Here is a 10,951-nt window from a genome sequence, read left to right as displayed (position 1 = left end):
CGCCCCGGTGCGGAGCCGCCCCGCCCCGCCCCGCGCCGCCGCCGGGGCCCGGCACCGCCGCCGCCAGCACCGGGCCCCGCTCCGCCGCCGCCGCCGGGTGAGTACCCGCCGCGCCGCCACCGCCCCCGGTACCGGTACCGGCCCCGGGGCAGGGGCAGGGGCAGGGGCGCGCACCGCCCCGCGGCGGGGCGGGACGGGACGGGCTGCGCCCGCATCGCCCCCCGGCCGGGCCGGGCCGGGCCGGGCCGGGCCGTGCGTGTGCCCGTGCCCGTGCCCGCGCGTGTGCCCGTGCCCCCGCGGCGTTGCACAAGCGGGGTGTGCGTGTGTGCGTGCGTGCGTGCCCGCCCCCCGGTGCTGGTGCGGGGAGTGTGTATGCGCGTGGCCCTGTTGTCTTGCGGCGCCTGTGCTTGTGCATCCCCCGGTGTCTTGCAGTGCGTGTGTGCATGCGTGTGCACGCGTGTGCATGCGTGTGCACGCGTGTGCGTGTGCGTCTGTGTGGCGGCCCCCATTATGTCACCTTGTGCCTGCCCCCCGTTGCGCTGCGGGGTGTGTTTGTGGGTGCCCCCTCCCTTGCGTTGCAGCACCTGTGTGTTTGCCGCGCACGCCGTGGGGTGCTGGGGGTGCGTGCACCCCGCTGGGGGCAGCTGGGGGTGCTGTGGGGGCAGCTGGGGGTGCCGTGGGGGCAGCTGTGCCCCCAGGGTGGGCATGCACCCTCCAGCGGGGGGACAGCCAGCCTGTCCCTGCAGGGTGCCCCGTGTTGGGTGCCACAGCCCTGGGTGCCCCAGCACCCACAGCAGGGCTCCTCAGGGCTGGCCCCGCTTCCAGGGAGAAGCCGCTAGCCTGGGCCTTTCCCGCACCACTGGGCAACTGCATCCAAAGCCATTAGCCTGGCTCACTGTTAACCGCATCGCCGCCGGGGCCAGCGGCACTGGCACCTGGGTCCGTTTTTGGGGTGACACGAAGGGGGTGGCTGGCCTTGCAGCAAGCTGCTGTGCTGGGGGTGGCAGGGGCTCGCCGGGCCTGCGGCTGCCACGGCGCCTGCCTGCACGTTAATTTGCCCGGGGAGGAATATATAGAGCGGCGGGTGAGGGCTGGGACGTGCGTCCAGAAATAGTGTGGTTTCCAGCCAGCCTGTGAGATGCAAATCGTCTGGTCAACGAGCGCCGGAGCTAAACTTAGGGCAATTACAGAAAAGTGTGGGCCCACGGTGGGTGTGCAAGGGCACATGGCAGCTGGTGTTTCCGCACCCCGGGCTGGCCCTGGCACCCCAGCACTGGGGGACCCCCACCCGGCAGCTCCCACCGCCCCGTCCCCCATCGGGAGCCGAGTGCTCCCACAGCGCCTGCGCCGGCCCTGGACTTTGCCCGCTGGCGAGCCGTGGCTCAGCCCTTCACCTTTGCCGTGGGATGGGCCATGTGGGGGGTTAGGCTGCAAATTTGGGGCCAGAAACGGGCGGTGGGGGAGGCACATGCCCCATGGTGACAGGGCTGTGACCCGCCTGTCCTGCCGCCAGCTGGCTGCTAAACCGTCTCCCGCTTTCGCTCCCACCCAGCAGAGCCTGGCAGCGATTGCTGCTCCACCACCTCTGTTTTGTAAGGACTCTTGGGCTGTTTTATTGCCTGGCTTTGGGGCGAGGCGGGTGCCTGCACCCCACGCATGCACCCTGTGCACCCTGCTGGCCTCCGCCACCGGCCTGGGGTGACGCTTCAAAGGCAGACTGGGTCCCCTTTGCTGCTGGACACGGGGTTCCCGCGGCAGGAGGACCTGAAATCCCACTTTGGAGACAGCCTGGCGGCACATCCCAGCTGTGACTCGGGTAAATCCGGGACTGTTTTCCTCCTGACGCATCCCAGCGTTGTCCGTAAGGGCAGGCAGTGCAGAGGGATTTGGAAACCCCCTAAATTTCCTTGTTCTGTGGAAAACGTGTGTCCGGCAAGGAGATGAAGAACCATCGCGCAGGTCAGACCCCTTTGCCCTGCGTGGGAGCTGGGCTGGCCGCTCAGCATTGCTGCCGGCAGCACCCGCTCCCTGGCACGGCATCGTCCCTGCCCAGCCAGGCACAGCCGGAGCGTGTGGTGCCCCAACGTGGTGTGCCCAAGGAGGTGACAGCCGCCGGCTCCTGTGCCGAAGCGGTGGACGAGCGCGGCCCTACTGCCGGCATCGCGGTGGGGAGCAGAGCGAGGAGGGCAGGCAACCGGGAAACTTGCACTGCAGGTCCCTGCGCAGGGAGCGTGTCGGACGAGATTGCGTCTCAGGGAGGGAAGGAGTGGCCCGGCGTTTCAGTGAACGCCTTCCTCCCTGCCTGAAACTCCCTGGTGCCCTGGCAGGGACGCGGGGGCTCACGGCCATGGTGGGGGGACGAGGGGGAAGTTGCATCCCCCTCACTGCTGCTTGGGGGGCTCAGGGAGGGGTTTTGGGTTTGCGGGCCTTGAGCTGAGTCTCCCTTTCTGCCACCCGGCCCTTCCCGGGTGACATCCGCTGTCCCCTGCCAGCCCAGGTGTCGCAGCAGCGTCCTTGCGTGCAATCCCCAGGCACAGCCGGCACCCGTGGGTGCCTCTCCCTCCCCTGTCATGGCTCATGCACGCCGCTGCCCTGAACACGCCTGGTGATGGGTAATCCCAGAGCGAGCCCAGGCTGAGTCAGGGAAGGTGCGTTGGGTCTGATTCAGGAGCGAGGACACGCTCAGCAGCTGTCTCCTGCTCGCGGCGTTGGGCTGCACCCATCCGGCATCCCTGGTGCGTGCGTGCCGCCGGCGGGAACCTCCTCGGGGAAGAGGGAGCAAACCGCAATGGCATCTCACATGGGCCGGGGACGCCGGTGCAGGGGGGATGCTGGGGTCTTCGCCCCAGCCCACGAAGCTCCCGTCCCCCCTGCCCCGCTGCTGCCAGCAGCGGCCTTGTGTGGGGCACATACGGCCGGGCTGCTGGCTGCCGGCGCTGCCTGATTAGCGATGCAGACGGTAACGCTTGTTCCCCCTTTTTGTTGAGCGTACAAAGGCCGGGAGGGTGTATGCGGGGGAGAGAAACCACCGAGGACAAAGAGCGCACCGGCCGCCTGCCTCCCAGCGCCTCGGCTCTAACCAGCACCTGCCCGGCCAGTGGCTCTGCTCCCGACAGTCCCCCCCTCCCGGACCTGGGAAGGGGTCCCAGCAGCCCCCTCCCTGCCACGGGGCGAGCGCGGGGTGCTCCTGGGGGTGTAGCCCTTTCTGCATCCCCTGGCAGCACTGCTTCAGGGGTGCCTAGGAAGCTGGGGGTACCGGTGGCACGTGTCGCGGCGGGGGGACAGGCGCAGGTGGTTCTCTCCCCGCCATTGTCTGTGCTGAGGCCCCGGCACCTCCGTGGGGGAGCCGGCGGAGAGCAGCCCCCGCAGTGGCGTGTCCACGGGGCCCTTTGCCGGCAGCACCTGCTGCGGGTCATGGGAAGGAGCCGCACCGTCCCCGGGCTCAGGTCAGCGGTCACCCCGCAGCCGGCGTTTCTGGGAGAGGAGAAAGGAGCTGGCTTGTTTTCACGTGTTTCGGGGTCCTGCCCAGCCCAGGTCCTGGCTGTGGGTGTAAGCAAAGCCCTGGGTGCTGCACGGGAAGGCAGAACAGGCAGAGGCCCAGGGTTGAGCGGTGTGGGCAGAGCCATGGCAGCCCCTCTGGCCGTGGGCAGGAGACTTGGAGCCGGCAAACGCAGCCGCCCAGCCGCTGCGTGCCCGACCTTGTCCCTCCGACTGCTTCCCCTCGCTGCCTCGGCTGTATCGCGTGCCCGGGGCCGGCACCGTGCTGCGGCTTGCAGAGCCCTGCCCTCACCTGCCCTGCAGCCGGGGCTCTCCCGGGCACGTGCGCTCCCGCCCCGGCCTCGAGGAGCGGTGGGATTCGGGCAGCCATCCCCAGAACCCGTGTGGTTTTGCCAAGGGGAGGCCTTGGCAAGGGTTCCCCGTGTCCCAGCCGGTCCCCCTCCCAGCAGTGGGGGGCAGTGGGGACCACGTGCCCCCATCGGGAGGTGGCCCAGGCCAGTGTGGTGATGCAGCACCAATGCTGCGCTGCAGCCAAGGTGCAGCTTGGCACGGCACGGCACAGTATCCATGCACTCTAGGGTACCTGCAGAGCCCGCGCTGCCAGCGTGGGCAGCGTTGCCCGTCCCCATGGGTTGCCCAAACCTCATCCCCGCGCCCATCGGAGAGCTGTAAAGCAGATGCTTCGAACGCGGGGAGTTTTCCTGTTGTCCTTTGTGCCGAGGTTAAGTTCCTGCGCGGCTTCCTGCCCCGTTATATATAGCTGTCAGCCTGTCCCGTGCGGCGCTGCCAGCCGGCTGCTCCAGTTTGGGGTTGTTTATCCGCAGCCTGAGCGCTCGATGGAGGTTGGGGGGGGCTGGTGGGCACCGGTTGCCCTGGGGGCAGACAGGTCCCATAGCAGCCCCATGTGGGGCGAGGCTGTGGGTGCCCCTGGGTTCTGGGTGCACGTGGGGTTTTCCAGGGTGGCCGGGGTTTCTGCCTGGCTGTGGTTTTGCTGCCGGCTGGGTGCTCCCCCCGCTGTGCGGGACGCCTGAATAAAAGAGCGACTGTTCCTGGAGGTCACCGGCAGCGTCACGAGTTTCTGCGTCGCCCCGGCTAAAATTAGACACTTATCAGTGTTCGGGAGGGATGTGATTTTACAGGTTCCTGTTTATTAGAGCAGCCTTCGCTTAGGGCCGTGTTTCCAGCTCCCTCCCCGGTGGGGACGTTGCCCGTGGCTGTCCCCCGCAGCTTTGCGGTGGCCGGGGCTGGGACGAGTGGCAGAGAGGCCTCTGTTTCTTTGACAAGGGGGCTTTGAACCAGGGGGCAGGATGCCCGTGGTGCCGCAGCCGGCAGGGATGGGTGGTTTTGCCAGGGGAGCGTCCGCGCCGGCGGTAACTGCTGCAAACGCAACCAGGGTGCCTTCCTCCCCTGCCCGCCCGTGCTGCTCCGAAACGGCTCCTGAGCTGCGGGAGATGCTGGGGGTCTCTTGCCAGCAGTCAGCCCCGGGGCTGGCACGGGGATGCACGGGGGTGCCAGGCTGCTGGGCTTCTTTCAGGGCATCCCTGGGGGTGCAGGGCCACCCTTGCTGCATCCCTGGGGCTTGGTGCCCAGCCAGGGCAAGGACACGATGACCGGGGCAGTCTCAGAGCCCCACGGCGCTGCTGTCCCCGGGGAGGGTGACCTGTAGGGTGGAGTGCGGGGCGGTGGGGTGGGTGTTGGCTGTTCTGCTGTCTGATGGCACCCTTGCCCGTCTGTTCTTCTGCAGGCAGGCGGCCGTGCTGTGACCAGCGCCCCAACCCAGTGCCCTGCCAGGGGGGCGAACGCGCCCCGAGCCCCCCTCCACCATGTTCAACCTGATGAAGAAGGACAAAGAGAAGGATGGGGCCCGAAAGGAGAAGAAGGAAAAGAAGGAGAAGAAGGAGCGGATGTCGGCGGCTGAGCTCAAGAGCCTGGAGGAGATGAGCATGCGCCGGGGCTTCTTCAACCTCAACCGTGCCTCCAAGCGGGACTCCAAGACCCGCCTGGAGATCTCCAACCCCATCCCCATCAAAGTGGCCAGCGGCTCTGACCTGCATCTCACGGACATTGACTCCGACAGCAACCGGGGCAGCGTCATCTTGGACTCGGGCCACCTGAGCACGGCCAGCTCCAGTGACGATCTCAAGGTGGACGATGCCAACTTCAAGGGCTCAGTACTCCAGCGGGCGGCCAAGTTCGGCTCGTTGGCCAAGCAGAACTCCCAGATGATTGTCAAACGCTTCTCCTTCTCCCAGAAGAGCCGGGATGAGAGCACCTCGGAGACGTCCACCCCCTCTGAGCACTCAGCGGCCCCCTCCCCGCAGGTGGAGGTGCGCATGCTGGAGACCCAGCTCACCAAGCAAGGGGTCCCCCCGGGACACCCCTGCACCCCTCCCGCCACCTCCCTGCGTGCCAGGGTGCCGGAGCTCATCGGCAAGAGGTTCCCCGCCGAGCTGCGGCTGCCCGCCTTGGTGCCCCCGCAGCCCCCCACCCCACGGCAGCTGGAGCTGCAGAGGCGCAACACCGGCGATTTCGGCTTCTCCCTACGCCGCACCACCATGCTGGACCGGGCGCCCGATGGGCAGGTGTACCGGCGTGTCGTGCACTTCGCCGAACCCGGAGCCGGCACCAAAGACTTGGCGTTGGGGTTGGTGCCAGGTGACCGGCTGGTGGAGATCAATGGGCGAAATGTGGAGAGCAAATCCCGGGATGAGATCGTGGAGATGATCCGGCAGTCGGGGGAGACAGTGCAGCTCAAGGTGCAGCCCATCCTGGAGCTGAGTGAGCTGAGCCGCTGCTGGCTGCGGGGCGGCCAGGGGACACGCCGCACTGCCTGGGATGTGAGTAACGCTGTCCCTGCCGCGGGGCCGGTGCCCTGGGTTTCTGCCGATCGCCAGCGTCCTCGCAGCGGGTGTTTGGGTTGGCAGGGGCCGTGGGAACCGGCGGACACCAGGGCTGCTCCGGCCGGGAGCGATGCACGGGGAGGAGCGGGAGGCTGTGGCTGGGATGCAGGGGCAATGCCTGCCCGTGCCCCGGGGTGGCAGAGCGGCTGCAAGGGCGCGTTTGCATCAGGGCTTGCGAACCGGCACCGGGGGGGTTTTCCCCTCAAAATGCTCGGAGTGCTGCTAGGTTTGGTCTTCCTGCTGCTGGAGGGGCTCCAGGAGATCCCAGCTCTGTGTCACCCAGGGGAAGTCTGTCCCTGTCCGGCCACTGAGGCAGCACGGTCCGGCAGGGAAAGGAGCTTTGATCCTCGCTGACGGGAAATCCCTAATGCTGCTTTGCAGTAGGGGCACTGCCTGCCCCGCTGCCTGCCCCGCTGCCTGCCCCGCTGCCCACATCAGCCTCCCCACGTTGGGATCCCTCCCTGGGGACCAGGGAGGGCAGCGCGGTGTGCCGGGGGACGGGAGCTGCCAACAGTGTGCGCAGCCCTGTGTGCGCGGCTGGTGCTGTATAAATAGAAACTTAATGGCTGGGTGACCCACATCTCCCGCGCGAGCCGCCCGGCTCCACTGACCCTGCCGCAGGCTAACCAGTGTCCTGCCCGGCCGGCGTCCTGGCGGAGGCCCCCAAATGCTGACAGCCTGCAGGGCTGGACCCCCTCCATGGTGGCAGGGGGGTGCAGCAGCATGGCATTGGTTTAGTTCATAACCGGGCTTGTTTAGTGCCTTTTTAAGCCTTCCTTAGGGAGAGGAGGGTGCCTGTGCCTGCGGAGCAGGTCGCCTGCACTGGGGAGAGCTGTGCCAAGCGTGGCGGGGCCCCATCCCTGTGGGGCGCTGGCCGGGATGAAGCAAGGGCGGCCGTGGTGGCAGGGATGCCGTGGTGGTGGCCATGGGGCTCCACGTGCTCCCCGAGCAGGCGCCGGCGTTGTGGGGTGGAGTCTGCGCTGAGCTGGAGCGCCGGTTTTCCGGCAGCTCCACCCCGGAGCCCAGCAAGCGTCACTGGGCAATGCCGGCTGTGCCGCCGGTATAACCCCTGGCCGGATAACCCCGCAGGGCTGGGGGGCACGGCTGCCACCCTCGCTGCAGCGCGCCGGCGCGGGAGCAGGTGCACGTTCGATGCCGGCGTGCGGGGGCTGGCGAGGCGCTTGTGCCCACCAAGAGCGTGGTGCTGTGGCTGGGAAGGGGGAAGAGGAGATGCCGGTGGCCTTGGGGCTGCGGGGGAGAGGCTGCAGCGTACAGCCTCACGCCAGGCCCTGGTGCGGTTAGACGGCGTCAGCCGGAGGAAACCGGCCAGAGAGGTGGGCAGCCACTGTGTCCGTGGCATCTTCGGGTGCCGCCACAACACGGGCACCCCCGTCGCAGGATGCTGTCCCCCTCCCGCGTGGTGCAGGGGTGCGCCGGGGAATGCGCCGCAGCTTTGCCGGTGCTGGGGAGCCGAGGCTGCGACGCAGGGCGCGGTCGGGGGTCCCTCACCCGGCAGGGCCATGCAAGGTGCCGGCGTGCAGGGAGGCCCGGCTCTCCCCCAGGCCCCGCTAAGCTCCCTGGAATGTTTCTGGTCCTAATTTAAATAAAAATGATCCTTTTTGAAACAGGAAATTATAGACATATTTTGGGCTGTTGCTCTGGAAGCCCCTCCCCGGCTGGAGCGGGGACGGTGCTGGGCTCCCTTCGTTCCGCGGGGGGGTTTAACCCCCTCGGCGGGGGCTGCGCTGAGCCGCCCTTGTCCCCACCGACCCACGCCACAGCTGGACAGGGGCGGCACCCGCTATGTCTGGGGGGGCTCTCGGTGCTGTGGGGTGCACGGGGGGCTGGCCGGCGGCACGGTGTGGCCGGGCATCAGGGACCGGGTGAAACCACCCCCCCGCGTCCCAGCTTTGCTCCCGGCGCAGGGCAGCCGGGCTGGCTCGGCTCCGCGCTTGTATTTATTTATTTACCGGTGAAATTCCTCTGGCAGGGCCCAGGCGTGCGCCGGCTAGGCAGAAATATTCCAGAAACGCTGCTGACCGCTCCAGTGCTTCAGCCGGGACCACAGGCATTTGGCGGCCGTGCTGGCAGACCCCACGTGCCGTGCTCGCCTGCCGGCCATGGGCGCCCTGGTCCCGGGGTGCAAGGCCACCGTGCCACGGTGTGGCTGGGTGCCAGCCCTTTGCTGTGCCCCGTGTCCCACTGGGGGACTCCGTGGGGAGGCGGGGGGGTGCGGGGTGGGGGCTGCGGGACTCCCATCGTGCCGGAAGCACTTTCTCCTTTTGTCCACGCTTCCTCCAGTGGAAGCTCTTGGGTTGGCTCTTCCTCTGTCTTCACCGTAGGGATGGTGCTGCCGGGGCGGCCCCGGCGTGGGGGTCCCCGAGGGGCCCTGGGGAGGGGGCTTGTGTCCAGCAGACTCGTACACGGGGTCGGTGCATCTCTGCCGAAGTTCCTGGTGGAAAAATGAGAGGAATCTGCTGGCCGGGCAGAAACACTGCTGTGGCGGCATGGCCGGGCTGGGGGTCCCGGTGGAGATCGCCCGGTGGAGGAGCCGGGCTCCTCCCTGACGGGTGGCTCCATGCCCTGCCTGAGGGATGCTCGGGACCCCCTGGGACGGCAGGACCACGTTGCATCACCCGGGTCTGCGTGGGTTTGGCTCGCCGTTGGAGGGGGCTGTGGTGGCTCTACGTGCCAGGGCTGGGCTGGTGCCCTCACCAAAGCCTCTTGTTCCTGCTGTCGGGGGACGTGACTTCGATTTTTTTGCAAATAACTCAGTGGCTGCCACCAACGCTACCTGGGGACACTGCGGGCACCCTCCACCGCATCGTGCCAGCCCTGCCAAGGGTGTTTGCCGTGGCCTCTCCCCATCAGGCCGGGACGCCCCGCTCTCTCCGGGACTGGTTTTTGGCTCGGCTCACGTCTGCATCCCCAAGGTCGGGCAGGGACCTGCTCAGGCGCCGGCTGGGGTCCCCACCGTGCCTGGGTTGTCGCCGCCTCTCGTCCGCACCGCCGGCGTGCCTGGCTCCCTGCCACCGGCCTCCTCCCGGCAGGCCCCGCGCGGGGAGGCCCCCGGCCCCTCGCCCGCCGCCCCGCTCCCGCTGTTTCCAGGGAGACCTCGGAGCTCTAGAGGCAGCTTTGCCGCAAAAGTGGCTTTACCGTGGGCTGCCATGCCGTGCCGGGGGGCTGCTGGGCCGGCACACTTCCGTGGCGCTAGCCCTCGCCTCGGGGCGGGGGACTGTCCGTCCCTGGGAGCGTTTTGGGGGGCTGTTACGTTCGTGGGAAAGCAAAGGGAGGAGCAAGCGGTGTTGGGGCTGCACGATGCTGGACGCCCCGCTCCAGTACCAGGCACCCCGCCGCGGGACCCCGGGGTGCGGGAGTCTGCGAGCCCGTCCCTCGCAGCGCAGGACCCTCCTCGGCTCCCCCCAGCCCCGCAGCTGTGCTCGGCCCGGGGGTGTCTTTCCCCGCTCGCCCCGGGGCGGGCGGTGGGATGGAGGCCAGGCAGTTCCCCCCGCGGCGTCGGGCTGCCGCAAGCCCACATCACTTCCTCTGGCAGTAGCGGTGGTGGTGGCGGCGACGAGGCCCCGCTGCCCGCGTGTTCCCCCCCCGGCGCTCCCCTCCGGCTGCTGCGCGCGCCGGCGGGGCCCTCGCATTCCTCAGCTATTTTTAGGGTGGCCCTATCAGCCCAGCTGTCCCCGCGCTGCCGGCTGCCGCCCCGCTAGTGCCTCTCCCACCGCGCTGCGCCGCGCTCGCCCCGGCGGAAACCCCGCTCCCGGCTCGCCCCGACCCTGCGGTAAGGTGGGGACCCCCAGTGTGACGGCACGGGGGAGCATGAGGGGGGCATGTGGGAGCCAGTCCCGGCACCGGGGTTGGGGGCCGCAAGGCTGCACCCACCCCTGGGGCGCTTTGGTGGCCAGGGCCCGTTTCTTACAGCCCCCCGGGGACCCAACGCCGGTGGTCCCCAGGGAGCTTTGGGGTGGTGCCAGGCTGCGTGGAGGCGGGAGCGCCGTGGGCAGAGGGTTTGGGGGCTCTGACCCGTGGGCAGGTTTGTCTCCGGACCCCCGTGCCCAGCCTGCGCTCTGGGCGCCGGCATTTCATGCTGTGGAGACAGGGGGGGACAGGCTACCCCTGAGGGACGGGGTGACGTGCCCCCCAACGGGCGGGGTGGTTTGGTGGCCGGGGGCTCCTCTGTGCCGTGCCCAGCCCTGGGACTGGAAGTTCTCCCCGACGGCCCCGCGTGCGACCCCCCTGGGTTTCAGAGTGCGGCACGAGCCGGGGCGGTGGGTCCTGCCGGGGTGCCTGGCTGCTGGCACAGGGTCAGGCTCAGAATAAACCCCGGCTGTCAGGGCAAGCAGGGTGCCTGGGGCAGAAAATATCCCTTCCCTCACCCTGGCATTTGCTTACAGCAACGGGCTGGCCCGCCCAGGGGGGGGGAAACTGGGGCACGGTCCTGCGGCCTGACTAAAGGGGCTTTTTTTGCACAATGAGTTTTGTCGGGTCTCAGCCTGGCCACCTGCCTGGCCACAGAGCCCTTCCTATAGGCGCTCCCTGTTCAT

The 10,951-nt window shown here is 68.6% G+C and overlaps 1 protein-coding gene across 21 annotated transcripts in view; it reads left to right on the top strand.

Moving 5' to 3' along the window:
* The first annotated feature begins 18 nt into the window (after positions 1-18).
* The window catches only part of MYO18A (myosin XVIIIA), a 38,817-nt gene continuing 27,884 nt past the window's right edge, over positions 19-10,951 (top strand). For 17 of the 21 annotated variants that reach the window (XM_072882160.1, XM_072882159.1, XM_072882155.1 and 14 more), the window contains exons 1-2: positions 19-97; positions 5,243-6,335. In XM_072882160.1, coding sequence (XP_072738261.1) covers positions 5,322-6,335 — 1,014 coding nt within the window. In that variant the 5' untranslated portion in view covers positions 19-97; positions 5,243-5,321. Of the gene's footprint in view, positions 98-5,242; positions 6,336-10,006; positions 10,189-10,951 lie in introns of those variants that run through there. The other 4 variants (XM_072882161.1, XM_072882156.1, XM_072882150.1 and 1 more) reach the window with 2 other exon arrangements.

Source organism: Ciconia boyciana, chromosome 17 (genome assembly GCF_034638445.1).
Source record: "Ciconia boyciana chromosome 17, ASM3463844v1, whole genome shotgun sequence".
Lineage (NCBI taxonomy): Eukaryota > Metazoa > Chordata > Aves > Ciconiiformes > Ciconiidae > Ciconia > Ciconia boyciana.
This window is presented reverse-complemented; position numbering and strand designations above follow the sequence as displayed.